The 21,529-nt window shown below is 39.7% G+C and overlaps 1 protein-coding gene across 1 annotated transcript in view; it reads right to left on the reverse strand.

Annotated features, from left to right (window-relative positions):
• Positions 1-17,740, reverse strand: part of LOC310810814 (cadherin-12-like) — a gene marked incomplete at both ends in the record, with an annotated part of 46,786 nt that extends 29,046 nt beyond the window's left edge. The window contains 2 exons of the mRNA XM_083678668.1: positions 1,293-1,587; positions 17,495-17,740. Coding sequence (XP_083534794.1) covers positions 1,293-1,587; positions 17,495-17,740 — 541 coding nt within the window. The remainder of the gene's footprint in view (positions 1-1,292; positions 1,588-17,494) is intronic.
• Positions 17,741-21,529: the final 3,789 nt, after the last annotated feature.

Consider the following 21,529-nt stretch of genomic DNA (forward strand, 5'->3'; position numbering starts at 1 on the left):
AAAACAGTGCTAAATAAGATTTGTCTGTGTAATCCATACTGTATGCTTTGTCGACATTTAGAAGGGACTACATCCACACATGGCCAATGAAGCATCATGGATAGAGATGGAAATCTCTTAGTTGCTTGTAATAAGCCTTTATTAAACAAGCTTTGCACTGTGAGCAGATGGTAACAATTGTGTTAAAACATAGGTGAGAGAGATTAGAGCATTAATCCGTTTTAACAGAGCACACACCCATTTGGGTATAATAGAGCTACACACGGTATCACTGCTATTGGTGAATCACACGTTTACAGCTCTTATGGTTTACACTGGTTTACATATGTTGTCTGTGCAAAATGGATTCAGTTATACAACAGAACAAAGATATTTCCATAAAGCTTTCATGTTTAGCTCAAAATGGTTTAGCTCTGCACTACTGAAACTACCATTTCCTTAAGGTTCTTTGCAAATAAATAAAGATAATTCACTGTAATTGATTTGAATCCATACGCATTTCCACATGCATTTCCTCTAGGAAGGCTTTTCAGTTCCATTCATCTTATTAATGTAATTAGCAGTGATCTTCGTTTTAACCTACACACACTCCATCAATGAGCTACTGAACCATATATCACACATACTGCAGAATAATGGGGAAAAGAATAATCATTCCAAAAGCATATAGCCATTTTCTCATTTAAAGGAATCAGTTATTTCATTGACAGGCCAGGTCCTAGAGCCTACTCATCACCCTGATTCAAATTAAAGCAGGCAAAGACTTGAGCCCATAGAGAATATAACAGTTCTGTCTCTATGCTCAAGGCAGCCTCCCATCTTGGTTGTCCTGCAGTGCCTAGTAGAATGAGCTATATTTTGACTCAGCTTGAAAGGGACCATGACAACTTCAAAAAGGTAGAGCCCAGTTCCCTGTTCAGTTCATGGTTTTCTAACAGAGCTCTGGAGAGTGCTGATTTGCTTTTCTCTTTGCAAGGGCTTCATTGCCATTCAGATCAAGGGGAGCCAATCTCCAAGTGAATTACCTTGATCTGTCCTCCCTGGGGGAGAGAGCATACAGACAAGCCTTCTCAATGTACTCAGGCACATTGAGCATAACTGGCTCACTGAAATGTCAAAATCTGTTGCGTATTCTCCCGCTTGTTTTACCTGTGGTGATGGTGCTGCCTTTTTGTGGTACCTTTTTGTTATCTATCTGGGTCCATATGCAGTGTGGTGTTACAAATGCAATGACAAGTGTCTTTTTTGCCAAGTATACTAAACAAATAAAGCCGGCAGTGATATGCACTTACCTACTGGTGCCATCTCAGAAACACTGGCTGTGTAGGGACCCTCCAGGAACTTTGGCTCATTATCATTGATATCTTGGACCTTGATTACAAACTCTGATTCGGGCTCCAGGGGCCTGTTGGTGTCCATATCGACAGCCTGAGCACGGAGGGTGTAGTAAGGCTTCTCCTCCCTGTCAAGACTCCTTAAGGCATGAATGTCCCCAGTTGTTTGGTCAATGGTGAAAATGGAGCCGGCCCCATCTCCCGAGAGAGTGTACTTCACCACACTCTCCCCCTTATCCAGGTCAGTGTGCAGCTACAAGACAAAGAGGGAAAGGACAGGCTCAGTCCAAACAATAATATGTCTAATGATTCAATGAAAGCACTAGGGGAGAGCTCTCAAAGTAGGTTACAGCTAGATCGGATACAGCTTTTGTCAAACTGACGTTGAAGTCCTGTTACTATAACAAGGCTGAGTATCAACAACAATGGTGGACGGGACTAGACTAGAAAGGATTCCAAAGACCCAAAACTCTCAACAGAACCCATCATTGACTGAAGCACCAATAGAGAAAGTGCAGTGAAGTTCTAACATTCTCAGATGGAATTCCCTGCTTTTATTTCCTCACATTCAAAATGGAAGTTTAGATATTTTCTGTGTTTAGTTTGCCTTTTACTGATTAAAAGTTCACTAAGAACTATTTTTTTTATACTGAATAAAGCTTTGCTGAGTCAGGAACTAGTCATCATTTCAACTGACATGCTAGCCACTTCAAGACAATGCTAGCTGTACTAGCGAGCAGTAGAGCTAGCAATGGGTGTTATCATTTAGAGTTAGTTAACAAACATCTTTGTTAAAATGCGAGATAGATTAAATCCCTTTTTGATCATATTTGTTTAGTAGATTAACAGACCAGGAATATTCATGTTCGACAAGAGCATGTGAAAGCAGTCTCATCAGTAGGGCTGTGCAATAAAATAGATTTGACAGATTATCGCAATATTCTTTTTCACAAAACTCGATAATCCTGCCCTAGCATTAAAATCCTTTTTTATATAGTTTTTCTCTTTTATTGTCTATTTTCACTCCTCAATGTTAAACTCTCATCATGGTGAATCAAAACTGATTTACAGTTATGAATGGCTTACCCATTTCGACCGATATCAGCAACATAGACAGACAGACAATAACAGTTATTTGCATGATCAAAGTGTTTACATGTGAAAAGCCCACGCAGCACACACCCAGGCTGTGAAGAACAGACACATACCCTTCATCACCTGTATGTTGAAAAGCAGGTTTATTACATTTGTTTTACTCAAACCACCTATGCGTGTACACTCACCGAATACTTTATTAGGAACACCTGTACACCTTCTCATGGTGGAGGTGGTGTAATGGTGTGGTGAATGTTTTCTTGGCACAATTGGACCTGTTAGTACCAATCAATCATCGCTTGAATGCCACAGCCTATTTGAGTATTGTTGCTGACCATGTACATCCTTTCATGGCCACAATTTACCCATCTTCTAATGGCTACTCTAATGGCTAGCATGATGTCACAAAGCAAAAGTCGTATCAAACTTGAACATGAACATGACAATGAGTTCAGTGTTCTTCAGTAGCGGATCTGAATCCAATAGAACACCTTTGGGATGTGGTACAATGGGAGATTCACAGCTTGAAAGTGCACCTGAAAAATCTGCAGGAATTGCATGATGCAATCATGTCATCATGGACCAAAATCTCAAAAGAATATTTCCAACATCTTGTGGAATCAATGCCATGAAGAATTGAGGCTGTTTTGAGAGCAAAGGGAGTTTGCTCTGTTTTGAGAGTATTAGTATAGTGTTCCTAATAAAGTGTTTGGTGAGTGTATGTAGGCTACAGTAGCCTATGTGTGTCTGATTGATGATAAGAGCACGAGATCCATGCACTTGGAGACGGACACATTCGCCGATTATCACAGTATTATATATTGCAATACAAATTTGCCATGATGAGTAGGGCAGGGTATTAGCAGTTTGACGCAAGCTGTATCCGATCTAGCCATAACCCTCAAAGTACTGTAGTTCATGAAAAGAGTGGATTGTACTGAATGTGCTTTCAAACAGAGCTGTAATCTGTAATCTGTTTGGTTTCATGTGTTTGGTTTCATGGATTTGCACATACAACGACATGAATGATATGTCACCACTTCATAATTCACATTACAAACATAATGTTCCACATTTTCAAAGAAATTAATAGGTTCATGAGAATCTGGTAAAGATGGCTTTACACAAGAAAACATAACTGTAGGCTAACACACCACACACTGTATTGGGAGTGTAACCATGCCCAAGCTGTTGATTTTAGAAGCATGTGCTAGTTTCCTCAAAGCATGTGCTAGTTTACACTTTTTGAACACCTTTGCAAAATCTGATTTCTTCAGCCAGAGGACTTGATTAACTCAGTTCTCTCTCCACTGTGCATCTCTGCTCTGTACAATCACTAGAATAATATTTCCTTGTCCTCAGGCAATACACCTGTTGACATGGAAGCTTTTCACTCTGTGCAGCATGCAAACAATTCCCCCTGTGCAGGAGATCAGCCTCACAGCTCACAATTTCAAATACTATAGTCAGCCTACTGTTGTGTAATTTTATGGTCACCAGGACAAAATTGTGGTAACTGTCTCCAGTGTCTCTCTCTATAAAGTCCACACCAACAAAAACTGTTAGTGAAGATAATGGTCAATGTGGGCCCCAAAGAGCCTACAATTATAGTGCAACAGTGACCCCCCCCCCTCTCTTGGTTGACTATATTCAACACAAAGTAGGCAGCCATATGCACTGTATATGCACTGTATATACAACCTGCACCTATTATCATTGCAAGTACTTATTTTGTACTGTAAATACAGCTTGCAGTTTATTCACTGCGCTAGCAAGTTTATTCAATACCAACTACCTAAGAGTGACACTCTTTATCAGACCTGCAAATCGATTCATAACTGCACAATTATAGATGAAAAAGAAATACAAACCAAAAAAGAATAGGCCCATTCCCTCATTAATTAGAAGCGAAAAGTTGAGTGATACTAATTAAAAATTCCATTAGGCTAACAATGGTAATCAATTATACAAAGGGATTCATTAAAGGGGAGGCAGACTCGTACCCTTTTTTAAGCATGCCTCATAATCCACTAGGCCCCATAGACTAGAGACAGAATTGCATTTAGAAGCAGAGGTAGTTTTAGTTTTTTTTTCGTTCTTTTTTTTCTTTTTACAATATGTCGCAAGAAAATAAGTGAATTTTCTTTGTAGAGAAGACATATTGAGCACAAAATCTGTGGAGGCTTGCCTTGCAGCATTTGTTTTCAAGTTTTAACACGTGAATCAACAGAACTAAGAATGTACTGCATTCAAATGATGGCATTAGTATTATCATTATGTAAATCCAAAAAAGCAAACAGAAATTTGGTTAACGAAAGAAAACACATTCAGGGAGAGAGAGGGAGAGGGAGAGGGAGAGGGAGAGGGAGAGGGAGAGGGAGAGGGAGAGGGGGGGGGGGTCATAGAGACTGTGAAATACACAAGTGATGGGCCAAAGTCCCATCTAATCTATACTTTACATGGGAGTTAAAAAGATGAAGAACTCATTGGAGACCTAGCGTTTTAATGTCATATATGAACACACTCTATTTAAATGTATGGCATGACTGACCACGCCAATGTTGTTGTTTAATTTGACTTAGATCAAATTATTTTCCCTCTGTTAATCTATTCTGTTGGCGCATTGCAGGGTAGCAGACAGGTGTTAGTGCCCTGTGCAAAACACTTCCCTTCTCACATTGGTGGAATTAGTTAGTTGTTCTGCTCTTGTTGACATTCTGCAACTTTCATCTGACAGGAATAAGAGAGGAATCATTATGATAGTCTCATTATCATCAAATTTAGGTCTGTTTGGAAGCTAATGACGTTTTTAATGACTCAATAAAACATTTCTTGAATTATGTCATTGCTCCTCCTTGACTGGTACTAAGACCGGTATTATAGCAAATATATGTATCATTGTGCAATAGAAATGCAATATATCATAAGTATTAGGACTAAAATATGCCATCATCATAACATGCCTGTGGTACAGAACAATATTACCTTGAGGGGATTCAGAGAAGAAATACCCACAGGGGATAGTGAAATACCTTCGAATAGAGGGTAGGGTTTACTGAAGTGTACTCTGGAGCTTTTCATGGGGAAGCATTTCTCCTGCAGTATTTGCTGCGCCTGCTCCCTCATTGGTCATGCAGAAGACCGGCATATTGATTAATTTGAGTGATTAAAGTGGTAAATGTAACCAACCTCTGTAGAAAACGTTGTAATTGGATTCCTGAAACCGGGATTATACGGGTTTCATGTTGGGAATGCATATGGAGGCAGCATCTCATGTGGCATGCATGCCCTAGTGAAGCAATGGGAGGGGGAGCTAAAATGTGCATATTGTAGAGAAGGGTACAGTAGCTAGTATACCAGCTATGCAACCACTAAACAAGTGTGTGTGTGTGTGTGTGTGTGTGTGTGTGTGTGTGTGTGTGTGTGTGTGTGTGCGTGCGTGCGCGTGCATGTGTGTGCGTGCATGTTTGTGTGTAAGGTAGACAGATAGACCTATGTGCATCATAGGAGATGGAAAGTCTGTATCAACCTGCAAATCAGTCACAGTTTTTGTTCATAAACAGACATTTATCAGAATAGCGACAACATAAATTCTGCTTCTACCATTTCTGCTGGCTTCTGGTAGTGAATAATGTTGTATTTACTTAAATGTAATTAATTAATGGGAGTTATAATGCCTTCCTTTCCTTCTTCCATGGACAACATTATGAAGTATTTGGAGGCTACATGTTCTCAAGACAATTTGTCCAACTTTTTCCATAGTAGGGTTTCAAACCAAAAAAACATTTTATTACTTTCAGATGATCCATTAGCAGTTTTTTTCCTGGAAAAATGGTATTTGTATGATATTTGACATATCACATTTACGTCCACGATAGATATTGATCTTTAAAGCGTTTTCTCATATCACAGTTGATTAATGGTAATAAAGATACAATATAATGTAAGTAGTTTTCTGGCCAGAATCATGGCGATATTGTTCATCTTTGTCCAGGTGCCACTAGAAAAAGTTGAGCCGCCAAGTAAGTGATACTGATTGAAACATTAACAATTTTGAAATATGTTCCGAAGCCAATTTAAGTGAAAATACAAAAATATATGAAAAGGTATTACATTGGCAGGGCTGATGAATGACATCATTATCTTTCATTTTAGCTCCTCTTTTCAGAGCACCTCACCATATTCATCATCAACATACTTTACAATTGTAAATGCCTTCAGCCCCTTAACACGTTCTAATGAGCAGCAGAATTATTGGCAAACCTGACACATAATTGTAGGTACAGCAATCCTTTCAAATGACTTCACATCTGCAACCATGATTTATTTTGCCATTGAGTTTTGAGCTAAACACTGGATTTAGATGAAAGCTTTTTTGCATGACTGTTTATATATGAGTATGTTATTATACTGTTATGGCCTAATCCACATTTATGATGATATTTCATCCCTGTATCTAAACATATTTCCACAATTATTAATATATTGCATTGTCATGAAATTGAATTATGTAATTGCTACATGCACACTCGCAGTCACACACACACACACGTATGTACATATGTATGCACGCCTACACAAAATCACATGACAGACACTTACAGACACAAACACAAACACAGACAGAGAGACACACACACGTCTGCTCATGCACACACACACACACACACACACACACACACATACACACACACACACACACACACACACACACACACACACACACACACAATCATGTGTTGTACCACCAGACACCCACTTAGTGATTTAGGCATGCTTCATGGATAGATCATCATGATAATTGTCAGCAACTTTGCTGTGACTCTATGCGTTGTAACCTTCATTAGCTTCTAGGTCATTGAACAAACCTCTCTACGTTACTGGTACACGGCATTCCTGCTACAGAGCCTGGGAGTAGTAGTTAATTAGCTGCTGTATCTCAACCATAAAGTGTTCCCATTGAGCTATTTCACTAGAGTGACCATCATCATAGCGGTTAGAGGAAATGCAGTTTATGTCTTCACAGACATTATGAAATGCATTTGACTGCTATGCTACAGTTATATTACCATTATATTTGTTTGTGATGTGGGACACAGTGTGGTTATTGCAATGAGGCAAGCTAGCCTAAATTGGCCATTGAAATCTCTCTTTGTTGGTGGGCGTGGTGATCAATCAGGACATAAGTCTTGTTGAAAAGATTTTACGACCTAATGATAGGTTATCACTGAAAGATTAAATTGCAGACCGAACGCCAGTCATAAATCTGAGCCGAATGTTGGAGGGGACTGGAAGAAAAACCATCAATAAAAAGAGGGATTGCCATCTCCTGTCAGCCTAGAACCATGCGGGTAAACAAGTTGTTGGAGAAACACAGCTGCCCTTTCCAACAAAAGGGTTTTATTGACTCGTATTCAAATGTGCAACCTTCCTGATATACTGTAGGAGTGCAGGGGAAAAAAGGTCCTATTGGACCATGCTGCAAACCATGACATCACCACAGTGTCCTCATTACTGAGGGTTTGATTGCAGAGTTCTTGCATTGGCTACCCACAACGTCACACTTTATGTTTGACTAACTCTCTGAATGGAGCAGTTCCTCTATGATCTGCAACATACATTGCCTTACCCCTGACTTAATGAGCTTGAATTGATTCCCTTGCAGGGGCCAGTATACTGTTGGGTTCTTTTGAGAGTCTCAGAACCTGGCCCCCCATTGTGCTGTTCCTATTCCTATGAACAGGCCATTGGTCTGTTGTGTGTCAGTGCAACCAACATACAGCAGAGTCCCACTGAGCAAAGCCTTTGTAAATACACCATGAGCCTAGAGACCAGGTCAGCCTTATGCAGCCCCAAAGAAACCCATATCAATCTGGATGGAGCGAATGGGATCTTGAACAAAGGCTGTGTGTGGCACACAGAGCACACACACACACACACATGCACACGCACACACGCTCATGTGCACATTTTCTTTGTGTTTCTTTGATGCCATTGACAAGGTGACTGATTCCTCTGGTACAGTATGCTGTTACAGCATCAAAGACTGTGTTTTCAAGGACTGAAAGCTTAGTAAATAGCTTTATGGTAGCTTAATGTATGCTTCCATTCTACCACTTACTGTATGACGACAGACAGAGGCTGAAATTCAGTCCTTCTGAAATGCATTTACTTCTTCAAGAGAAGCTGAACTCTTTCAGTGCTAACTGTTGCCAATGCAACACTGTGACTTTACTGTGGCTGTAATTTCAAAATATCTTTTATGTTCCCAAAAGCACTTCTCTCTGACAAACATGTTGTCTAAAGTGGGCCAAAACGGCTGAATCACAACAACTCTCAAAAATAAAACTTTTGTGTCACACAGCCATTCATAACCATTATGGGTGATGTCTGCCTTGATGGCAGAAAGAAATGCTGGAGAGTGGATGCTGGACTCAGCGGGGAGTTTAATAGTGATTGAAAGGACGGAGTATGGCTTGATTTATGGTTGCAGAAATGATAGCTGTTTCTCGTGCAGATAACCATTGCTCAGCATGGGAACTGTGGGACATTATCTAATTGTGAGTGTGCAGGCTTGTTACATTATCCCCAAAGGCATCCTAGGCTTTTATTTCCTCATAATAAACAAGAAATTGCTGATCTGCTGTAGTCCGCTTTTTGTCATCAAGGGGTTGCAGGTTTTTAACATTGAGCTTGCACATAATATAATCCCAAGGTGCTGGACAAAGTTATACAGTATTTAAATCAATAAATGTTTATGATTCAAACACATACTTAATGCTTCAGGTGAATGGGTAATGAATTGCCTCCTAAACATGTATTTGAAGGACATTGTAAACTAACTTTGATTAGATACAAACTTCTTGTTTTACTTTTTAGAATAGCTTCAGCAGCACAAATTGTGGTACTTCACACATTGATGAATGTATGTATTGCACAATGTATTATTAATGGAAATGTGGATTGCATTTCTTACCTACAGTATTTTTTCTTTTAAATGATATTCTTTCAATTTAATAACAGACTTGTCTTGTATACAGTAAGACATTGTTCATGCTCTAAAGTCAATTTGTTTATATGGGAGGAAATCAAAGTCAGATATAATAGAACATTTTAAAAGGTAGACTGGTTTGATTGTGCTCAAAGTTAAATCAGTTTCATGCCCCAAATGGTATTTATTTTTTGCCTAAGCAAGGCTGAATGCATACAATCTATTGTTGTTTATTGTGTTTATTCTCTTGACACACTGACAAGCGAAAATGCAGACATAGCTTTTTCTTTCTCTAGTGTGTCACAGAAGAAAACAAATGTTGCTTTGCTTGCATTCATTAATCCAAAATAGACGAGAGGCAGCCCATGAAGAAGTCAAAAAAATATTTAAAAATTCCCTTTTTTCTCTCTGCTATTCCCCATCTTCAGTCATGCAAGCCTATTCACCACGAGCACAAACTCTAACTATTATTTCTTTGGAATGTAAGAGGTGTAGGTGTATCCATGAGACAGTGTATTTTTTTTTTGGCTTAAAAATGCACGTCTTTCAAAGTTAGGAAAAAGTGGGACATCTCATTAGAGGGTTTATTTGAAGTAAGATGGATAACGCTCATAGGGATGTTGTGTTTTTCAGATTTTGCACATCTGTGTGCCCCTGCTGATGTATGGGTATCATCGGAACGCTACTCTGCTGGTATCATCGGAACGCTACTCTGCTGGTTCCGGTCCTACCTGGACAGGAAACAGTATGTGTCTCTTGGACACTCAAAATTCTCCCCAGCCGCTGTCAACCAGGGCATGCCTCAAGGTTCTGTCTTTGGAGCCCTGTTGTTTATCATCTACAGGCTTCCCCTGGGCTAGATCATCCGCCGCCATGGTCTCAACTTCCACTGCTATGCGGATGACACCCAGATATACATCAAAACCAAACCCACCTCTCATCTCCCTCCCCCATCTCTGATAAGCTGTCTCCATGATATCAAAAACTGGATGACAGCCAACCTACTCAAACTGAACAGTGACAAAACTGAGGTCATGCTGGTAGCTCCCAAGGCTCTGCTCAAGAACGTGGGTGCCCTAGTGATGTCCATTGAAGGTTGTTCCTGCCCATCCTGCAAGGTCAGAAACCTGGGTATCATCCTTGACCCCTCTCTCTTCTGCGAGCCTCACATCAAATCCATCACCAAATGCGCCTTTTTCCACCTCCGTAAAATCTCCAGAAAAGCCCTGCATAGGCTCCAGTCCAGAACTCCGCTTCCAGGGTCCGTTTCCACATGCACCAAACCCAGGGAACACATCACCCTACTATGCACCACCTTCAATGCCTCCCAGTCAAAGAGGCAGTCACTTACAATATCCTATTGCATTACTTACAAGATCATACCGCTCACCTACAAGGCCCTGCATGGCCTCGCCCTCTCATACCTCTCTGACCTCCTCCACTCACACACTCCCTCCCGTTGTCTCTGCTCCTCTGACTCTGGACTACTCACCATCCCAAAAACAACACTGTGCACTGTGCACCACCTCCAAACTGGAACTCTCTCCCCCTAGCCACCTGCAACTCAACGCCATATTCGAAATCAGAATCAAAACCCACCTATTCTGTCTGGCTTTCCCCTTGGCTCAACATTTTTTTATTTTTCATGCTATTTTTCCTCTATTACTGTACAATGTCCTTGGGTTTTGTGAAAGGTTCTTTAGATCCAATGTATTATTTATTTTTTTTAATTATTTTTTTTCAGCTTAATGTTTGTAAGAAATTGTATTTCTTCATTACTTTCACTCCAGACAGTTTTCTCTGGTCAAATTAAATCAGTAGTGTGTAGCATTTCTGTGATGTGTGACATACATTCATACAGATGAAAAATGATCAATAGAATTGATGACATCCCTAACATGTATCTATCATGATGTCTTGTTGGACACATCTTGAATCCTTAGCATAGTTAGATGACACAAAACATTTATTCAAAATATATTTCACTTGAGTTCTAGAGAGTCTTCCCTTAACCCATCTAAAAGAGCAGACTCACAACATGCAATCATCTCTATCCCAGCAGGGGACTAACCACCTGTCTGTTTAAGGGATGCTTTAACACAACAAATTACTAATCATTGCAGAGAAGTTGTTTTTCCAGACAGCCTGTTTATGCCCTCGCCCACTGGTATACATGGGGTGAACAGCCGAGGAGACCAGGTCAATAGAGGTCAGTCCTCAGAATATTTCAGTCTAATAACATCATTCTTTAATCTCCCTACTAATGAGCTATACAGTATTTAATTTTCAGCCAAACAGTAACACTAAATATGGACTTTATTTTCTCTCGATTGTACTCTATGGGCTGGAAATCTCCCACACTAAAAATGTGTCCCATTTACCGGTTGCATACATACAAGACACAATAAATAATATATCACTTTGCATGTTTCTGAAGTGTACAGTATTCTAGAATGAATGAATAATAATTATGTTTGTGTTGTGGAGTGAAAGTATTGTTGCAATTAGTTGTTGATGTATTATAGGCATCAGTTCCACAGAGCAGTATGCCCCATTATACTTCATTTCTGTGCATTGAAAACAAAACTGTCACCATTTATGGGCTACAATGACTTTGCCTGATCTAAATCCCAGAGAGAAATGCATGTCCATGCAGTGTCCAAGTATTAGACACTCATCCCACTCAACTGTATTTATTTGCGGCAGTAGATTTTCTCTGTTTAAAATTGTCTTATGCAAGGTCCAGGGATTTCATCTCCAAATGCCTTTTATATGGCAGAGAATCAGTCAATTATTTTGAAGCGGTGCAGCAGACCAGGATTAAGTGACTTAAGAGTGCTGCAAACAGCAACTACCACACCCCCCCGCCTTTAGCCTTTGAGACTTCCACAAACAGTGCAGCACGTCAGGGCTGATTGCAGTGGCACTGGGGCAGATAAGTCAGTCTAACTATTATCCTGTGTAAGCTAGGAGTGCCAAATTACAACTTCAGCCTTAAAACCCCACAGAGTTAAGTTAAGAATGTCTTAAGCCTGAGCAGGGAAATAAATTGAATGCAAAAAAAAAACCCTGAAATGAAAAACAGCTATGGCTTTGATGGAACAAGTGGCAGCATGTGTGTGGCTTGAGGACTAAGAATCAGTTCAGGCTATGGGATGTCCTCTGCCTTTTTATTGCTGTCAGCATCCTCCTTTCCTCATAACTATTATGTTCTGACAGGTTTACAAGAGTCATAATTTAAATGTATTTCTACCAGGTCATTGATCCTTTCACCACTAATGTCGTGTGTGACTGCAATGGAAATGTAAGTCTAACACAGAAACGTTGGCAAGAATCCAGAAATGTTATGGATTATTTTTTCTTTACGTCGCAGACCATTAATATCCTAAAACACTCATAAAAAGAGACATTTCACAAACACTTCCATTATGAGTTTATAATGGCAAGACCTAGCTTCAGGGGCTGAGTTAACACCAGGGAATCAATCGGCCTTCTACGGACACACCTCGAAACCTAGTGGCCATTGTAGTTCTCACTTGTAGTTCTGCCCAAAAAGACAATTCCCACTGTTATTCCAATGGCAGAGTCGGTATTGTTCCTGACCAGATGAGGTAGATTCCAGGGTGACTGTGATGTTCTACAATTACATTCAAATATACAGATTCATGCCTTGGCCATCGCATTTTTTTATACCCCAGATCGGACGATATAGATCTTACTTCTATAAAGCACTGCCGTCATATGGTAGCGCCTACGCCAGCCAGTCAGGGCACGCGCAGACAGTGTGAACAGCATAGACAGTTGATAGAGACAGCTGCAACAGTGCAACTAGTGTTATATTATATTATCTGTACAGTATATAGGCCACTACATGTAGTCTAATTATTGTGTTCTCAACAATGGTTCTAACTTGCTACTGCAAGATCATGCAAGATGGTAATGTAGCATAATACAAATTATGCGATGATAAATAAATGATTATATGATTATATGATATTTTATGATGTTCTTAAATTACAACTTTGTGATGATGAACTGAGTTGTCCAACTAAATTAGAAAATTACATATTTTTCACGACATGCATAGGACAGCTTCAGAATAGAAAGTGATAGGCAATTATCAGATTCATAACCAGGCTTAGAACTGAAAGACGTTTTTATGAGCGTTTTTACATCGATAGCTGATGGAAGCTATTTTAGGTCTTGCTTGAGGCCATTAGCAAAATCGAGGATATTTGGAATTAAACTGTGGATCACTTCGCATGATGATAATGCATTATCACCCGTTTACATCTAAAGGTATGGTATAAGGTTTCATACGATATGTATGCAACTTTCTACAATGTAGCTTAACTTATACCATTCTCTCCGTATTGATGCATTGGATCGATCAAACACTTACGCGGTACAGTAGGCCATCTGAAGATATGTGTATCGGCAAAGCTTCCATACTATTCATGCTACTTACAATGTGACATTACCGTTCTCTTGCGATTGACATTGGAGCAAACTAATGCACAACTATAGGGCTAGATGTTGTCTTATCGAATAAATAAAATACAAGGCTGCAGGAGTCGATTTATAACTGTGGCAAAGGTAGGCTGTTTTACTTGGAAACGTATTATTTGGGCAATTTACATTTAGACATCACAGCTGCAGAACAGAAAAATAATAAATGTTATATCTTATTCATAGCAAGGCTTGAAAGAATTGAGGGCGCTGTCATGAGCAGACATCGTGAGTTGAGATGTTAATATCCTCCAGCCACTATTGACAATATATTGTAACGAACGGCGGGGCAGAGTAGCTTGCCTTAAGCGGGTATCGAACTCGCAACCTTCCGCTTACAAACCGGCCGCGCTAGCCACAACACCAAGAGAGTTAACTCCCTTGGCGGAGCTGCTAACGGGCCTTACACAGGGTCGTTACACTATCCCCTCCGTTCGGGAGAGCGTGCCCTCACGCTTCACTATACAAGTCTCTCACGTGGACACGCCTCTCCGATGGCCTCACGGGCGCCATCCCACTTCTGACACCAATGTAACGAACGGCGGGGCAGAGCAGCTTGCTTTAAGCGGGTATCGAACTCGCAACCTTCCGCTTACAAACCGGCCGCGCTAGCCACAACACCAAGAGAGTTAACTCCCTTGGCGGAGCTGCTAACGAACAGGGTCGTTACAATATCATTGAAGGCCTATTTGGCTATTCGGTGATATTCGGACCATGTTTTCTGTCGGATGCTAATTTACTTCGGATGATGATATCAAGTGGATTATCACTGTACACATCGTGGCTGAAGGTCAGACTTTCTATAAGTATAATGCAACTTTTACCATTCTCTCGCAATCGATATGGATCAAACCGTGTTAGTACATTTTTCAAATCATTACAATTTCAGTCAACTTCGAATGCAGTACTAACGTTTCTCATATTGCCTAAATCCTATAGCCTACTTTTATGATTAGGCTATGTCGAGAATAAAATCACATGTAGGCTAGATGGTATTGACAATAAAGTTGCTGGTTGATGACGAAATAACATGAAATATTGTGGCCATGTTAAAATGAATCGCTTGGTATATTTTGCAGCTCGGCAGATTAGGAGCTTCTCATAAATAATTTAAAAAAGGATTTGCACAGAATCTGAATAAATTACACTATGGTTATCCTAATAGGGCAATGATAAACATCATAAAAAAAGATAAATAATTACCATGTGCAGTAGGCTACCCATTAAGGTTACTGCAGTTTATCTATATGTGCTTAAGTCTTGCTTAAAGAAAAGTGACTCCTATAGTGGGTGTTGTTTTATCAGATGAATACTATGCTGTGTCTTTATTGCTCTGTTGCTGGCATTGGTTGCTGGCTGAGGGCTGAGTCGTGTTCCCATGTGCTTTCTCGTTTTGGTAATCCAATGCTCATGCTCATGCTCAATCGGCAGAGACTTGCCTGGGGCTGCCCAGGGACTGCCTTTGTCTCACACCTAATGCTCATGTTGTAGTGAATACTGAGCACGAGCTGCTACTACCATTGAATTAACCGGGTGACGTCAGACTTCAATGTGTGCATTATTTTACAGTCACTGGTTAACACTAGTTGTCTCAAACAGGTGGTCTACAGATGCATGACACTTTAACATAAAATAACTCTGCCGTTGTGAAACCAATGTTCCACTCCTCCCCTCACTTTTCCTAAATGTCTGTTTTTAACATAATAGCATTGTTACAATTTGAAAATCACACATGGAAACAAATGTTGAACCATTTTCATGACTACCACATCTTTTTTTGGTAGCCAACATTTCCAAGTCACGTTCTAAGGGGCGATTAACCGGTGCTTCGAAATGCTCCTCACCGTAGCTTTTACCCTCATCATGGTGAATCGGAACTGACCTTACAGTTATGAATGGCTTACCCCTTTCAACTGTAATGGAGATATCAGCAACATAGACAGATAGACAATCACAGTTATTTGCATGATCAAAATGAATACATGTGAATAGAAGCATGTGATGCGCACACCCAGCCTGTGAAAAACAGACGCATACCCTTTATCACATCATATGGAAGCTTATTAAATTTGTTTCACTCAAGCCAAAGTTTTGCTCTCAGTCTATTAGAAGTTATTTTTCTCCACCTGTGTGTGTATGTAGGCTACAGTAGCCTATGTGTGTCTGATTGATGATAAGGGTATCCACGTGCAGGGAGACGGACAAATTCCCCCCGATTACAGACATTTGGAACACTTTTGTGTGTAACTCAATTACTTGTTATAGGCCAGAAGACAAGATCATCAATATCACTATTTGTCAACATAATATTTGTTTTTAATATGGTTCGCATGTTGGAGCATAAGAGCCGATGAATTTGTCTGCGGACTTTATTGGCGCTTTTTCGTAAAGGCGCATAGATACTGAAAGAAGAAGATTTTGTGTCCACTTTTTTTTGTTTAACTTTAGCAAATGACTAGTGTAAATACCTTCTTGCAAATATGTATAATTATTAGGGGTGTGCCAGAGTCGTCATACTCGTATTCGTATCTGTATCCGTTTGTAGGACTTGATTCTTGTATCCGAATGATAATCATGATCAGATAACCGGAGTACTTAAAATGATGGAGCTGCACATTGTGCCGCCTGTCACTATTCTCCTGAGAAATTCCTGTTATTTCAAAAGCATGCTTGGTTCATGTATTAACTGACACACGCAATTAAAGATCAATAGTTTTTATTTATTCTTGTGCAATATTACCACAGTTTTGGAAGGTATGCTCTTTGACTGCTGCAGCTGCAAATCGTCTGCTGGCTTCTTTCAAACTGTCTGTCTGGTGAACAAGACGGAGTGTGGGAAGAAGGAGAAGAGCACAGAATACAGTTAAATGCTCTGATCCAATCATTGCAGCAGGCACATCGCAGTTAACTAGCCAATGGCATCCAAATTTTTTTTTTTATAATAATAATCTTCTCCGATTACGGATAATATCTGAAAATGATCGGATGATACTCGTATCCGTAAAATGCCCAAAATCCATAGTATCCGAGTATTCGGCACACCCCTAATAATTATATTTCATAATATGTCATTATTGTTTCAGATTTGTGTTCTGTTTTACTTGTTATCAAGCATTGGCGCTTAACATTTCACTGCAGGTTGTTTTTTGTTTTTGTTTTTTACAGTAGGCTATGTACAGTTACACCAATTATGTCTGTCACTATGTTATATTCAATACGTAAGCTCTTTAAAAAAAAAAGGAGCATGGTACTCATCTAATTCAATGATTACATCGTTACACAACGGTCAACAAATGGAGGTCTCCATACGTCACTCTGGGTACTTTGGATAGTAATGAGGGGCTGGGGCTCCCAGTGTTAAAAGAGTGACAATTGGTAATACCGTCAGATATTAAAGGAGATAGAAATACTCAAATTCAAACATGCTCTGCTCCTCCCTCCCTCTGTCCCTTCCTCTCCCTTCTCCTTCTCCATTTGATACCAGTTCAGTTTCTCCCCAGCTCTTAGTCACGTGATTTATGACTTCTCCCATGCTATAAATAACCACAGAAATGAGGCCTCTTACCTTGCCCACGTACTGTGGGTCTGACCCCATGTATTCCTCGAGAACGAAGAACTGGTTCCACACCCAGCCCCTCTTGACTCGCTGAAACCCAGCAGCCCCATTCCTCATCGGGCCCACCAGGCTCCTGGGATGCTCCCTCCCTAGCCTGTTCCTGCTCAGTGGTGGTGTGGGCGGGCGCACAGGGGAGAGAGAGCCTTTGTCAAAGAGAAACCAAAGGAACAGCAGCAGGCAGTTCCTTGTAAGCATTGGCGGTCTGTGAGGTTGAGGTGTCCAAGTTGAAGTCCAAAAATGAGAGCCAGGCCACACTGAAAGAATCAGGGAGGTGGATCTGTTCTGGGGAATGACTGGAAACAGCAGGATGAAGAGCCGCTGCTTGGTTTGTTGCCGTTCCCGCTCAACGATTAATGGAGCTCATCACCTAGAAGACAGAAAAATCAGAATGAAAAGTTAGCTACTTTCTCTATATATTTCTGTTACCTGTACAAACTTGTTTGATAAAAGATGATGGATAACATTTTGACAATGCAAAGAAGTGTTCATGTCAAAATAGACCGTATTACTGCTACAGTAATATTTGATTTGATTTCAAAAACCTCAAAAACTTATCATATCTGTGAGAGGAGCGCACTAATGTATGGACGTTCTGAATAGTTTGAATTCTTGCAGTCTGTTGCATTCCAAACTAATTTTGAAACAAGTGTCATACAGTACTTACAGTGACACAGTCTGTTATTTGGTGATCCTTTTTTTCACGCTGTCAAATTGTCACACTGCAGCACGTCCCATACACAGTATAGAGATAGATAACAAATGTATTGTATTCTGACCATGCAATATATTAAACTCACCATCACAAATTCTACAGTATGCATAAGATTGCCTCATGTTACAGAGGCAATCTTGCATTTTTCAAGAGGACTTTGAAGATTCTCCAAAGACATGTTTGAGACAGATATTAAATCGATGTGTGAACTGTCAATACAAATCACTGCGATCCCAAATGATCCCTTCAAGCCCAGATCCCTTATACACTCAGAGAGCTATCTCTTGAGAGCAGTGCACCAGCTTTGACAACCAGCTGCCACAGAAGATTTTTCCTCTCACTGCGGCCTGTGTAATTTGACAGCTAAACATTCCTTAAAATGACAACCGCAGAAGATTACCAACACGTAATCTAGCTCCCAGGCATGCAATATAATATTTCATTTGTCCTCTTTTCAATATGATATCATCAATATGTATGTATTTTCATCTAAGTACCGATGAGCTGTGGGTAATGTTTAGAGTTTCAAATACAGAGGTTATCTGGTCATAGAAGATTTAATTTGATCTTGCATGTGCATGAATGCTTCTTCATATTACTCATTGATTTAGCCCGAAAAACATGTCAAAATGTAATCAAATGTCAAGCAGAAGTGTGCTGTTCAGTGAGCATCACTGTATATATTTTGCCTCTAGACAGCTTTAAAAGCTGTTGATAATTACCTTTTGAATTGAACACATGCTAGCCTTCATGTTCTCTGTCTCACATCCACTACTGTACACTATACTGTATGGTGCAGGTGGCTATCACCTAAGATTGAATAAAGAAACTACGCCTTTTCTATCAGACTTGAAAAATTAGATAACAGAATTAATCAGTCAAAACTCTAGGCTCAGAGATTGAGACATAATACATAACAGTGAGGTACTGTAGAAACTGTATCTGAGCAGCCCCATGTAACTTTGAAAAGGGGAAAATAATTGCTATTGGATTGGACATGACTTTTTGGCTCTAGCTGTGTGCCACTGGAAAACAGGTTGATCTATTAAGTCGATTACTTATCCCATTGCCTCCTTAATCATTTGAATTATAGACTGGAATAAAAGCCAAAAAGGAAGAAAACACTACGTGAACCCCTCAGAAGAGCCATCCTTTTTGTTCTTCACAGGCAGCATGCAATTGAATGTGGGCTTAGCAGACTGTGGTGATGCCCGACTCCAAACAAAAACAATATATCACAGCAAACACAAACAAAACAAAGAGAGACTTGGATACTCTGTTTGTTTATCTGCGTATCTCTCATCTTTTCAATTATCATAGTCTGATATTCACACACTAATGCATAAGAAATGCATGTAGGGCTACTTGTTTGTCAAGCTCTCTAACTCACTTAACTTACTTTACCCCTGCTCAGCAGGTTATAGGGATGCAATGTTAACATTCAGTCCAGGGATGTTGGATTCATACAAAGGGCCTTCAGATGAACATACTCACTGGATTCCAAGAACCAAAACATCTCTTGAAATATTAATCAAGGTGTAGTATTGTAGTGTTATTTCTTTGCTATTTTACAACTTGTATACACACTATAACGAGAAATTGAATTATCATTTAAAAGCTAAAACAAACTTTCTTATCTTTAAAAAACAGATTTTTAAATTTAAAATGTATTAATATTAACATCACTTTTTACCACTGGCAAATGCCTCTGGATACACATACTTTATCCATATTCATGTGTTTGCATGGTGCCATTCACAGAGACACAGTAACCATCCAATGAACATTACAGTCTAAATCCACAGTACCTAAATGTTTTAGACGTATAAGAATAAATGACCATTTGGACAAATTAGGCTGAACGATTGATCCTATAAAGCAATTAAAAGGACTGGATTAAACAAGATCCAGTAAAGTACTGTTGTTCTTTAAGAGCTGTGTTGAATGATTTGCATTGAATCTGTTATAGAGAAGAGGGGTGAATCACTTACCAAAACAGTGGTTATGAGAGTGGTTGTTTCAGTAAAAGACAAAGCCCCTCAAATAAGAATCACACTAATTTGTTCAATGTCAATGGTGAATTGAGCAATCAGTTGATATGTTCGCACCGTTTTGTGTCCCATTTAGCTAATCATCTAAAATACTTGAGCAGTCAACAGTAAATTGCTCACCTAGGCTTCAATTGAGCTATGGCCTTGTTACAAGAAACATGATTATGCAAATTACATGGTACAGATCCAGGTACTTTACCGTGACATACTCTAAAATAATATTTTAAGCTTAAATACGAATTGTTCAGGAAATGATACAGCATACTCAAATAAATCAATTTAAATGATTGTATATAGAAGGGAAAGTTCTGGGCAATGTTCTGAGGAAACTTTACATGTAAAAGTTCTAACGCCTGGCACCTATTAATTTACTCTTTAGTTAATTATATGTCCATCCCAATGCACTTACTGTATGAATGGTATGATAATGCAAGACAGAATGGATTTCATTTTGTAGCTGGGTCCCTCATTGACATCATTGTCTTTGATTAATTTCATGGATTTGGAACATTGGCTTCAGAGGGAGATTATTCTATCAAGGTTACACCATACTGTACACCCAGATCCATTTATTTTAACTGCCACTACAGTATCTTAGAAGTCAAAACTAATCTGCTAACTTCCTCTCGCAAATCAGGGGGAACTATCTTGACATAGGTCAGCTGGACGATCCCACAGGTCACTCCTCATTCTGCATAGACATAATGGGAAATGACTGTTCCCATAATTCCTGAAAATCGTGCCTCCGTCTCTGTGCGTTCCTGAAGGGGTTTGATGCATATTTAATGAGATAAGTTCATTAGCATGTGTCGGCCCTCGGTGCAGAGCCTTGACCCGCGTGTCTGCCTCAGATAACACGACGCAGTGGGCTGACAGCATTCTCACACATCACCTCTAATAATCAAAGAACATATGGCCTGCCGAGCTGCCGGCGCAGATTACGAACCGTAAGAGACGGCCCCTTGGAAAGTTATTCGTTGTCAAGCCCGTCGTAAACATGACAAACAGATAAACGGCATTGACTCCGGGAAAGTGAGGGAAAAAAATTATCTGGATGAAGTTCTCATTTTGCATATATTTATGTTTTATGATAGATATGTGGACTGTGATATTTTAATTGTGTCACAACCACAGGTGTGTTGTGTTGTGACAGAAGTGTCATTTTAGGTACAAAGAAGTCAAAGCAGTTTTAATAAGGTTAAGGATACGTCTGGTCCAAAT

This window comes from Argentina silus (assembly GCF_951799395.1).
Source record: "Argentina silus genome assembly, chromosome: 1".
Classification (NCBI taxonomy): domain Eukaryota; kingdom Metazoa; phylum Chordata; class Actinopteri; order Argentiniformes; family Argentinidae; genus Argentina; species Argentina silus.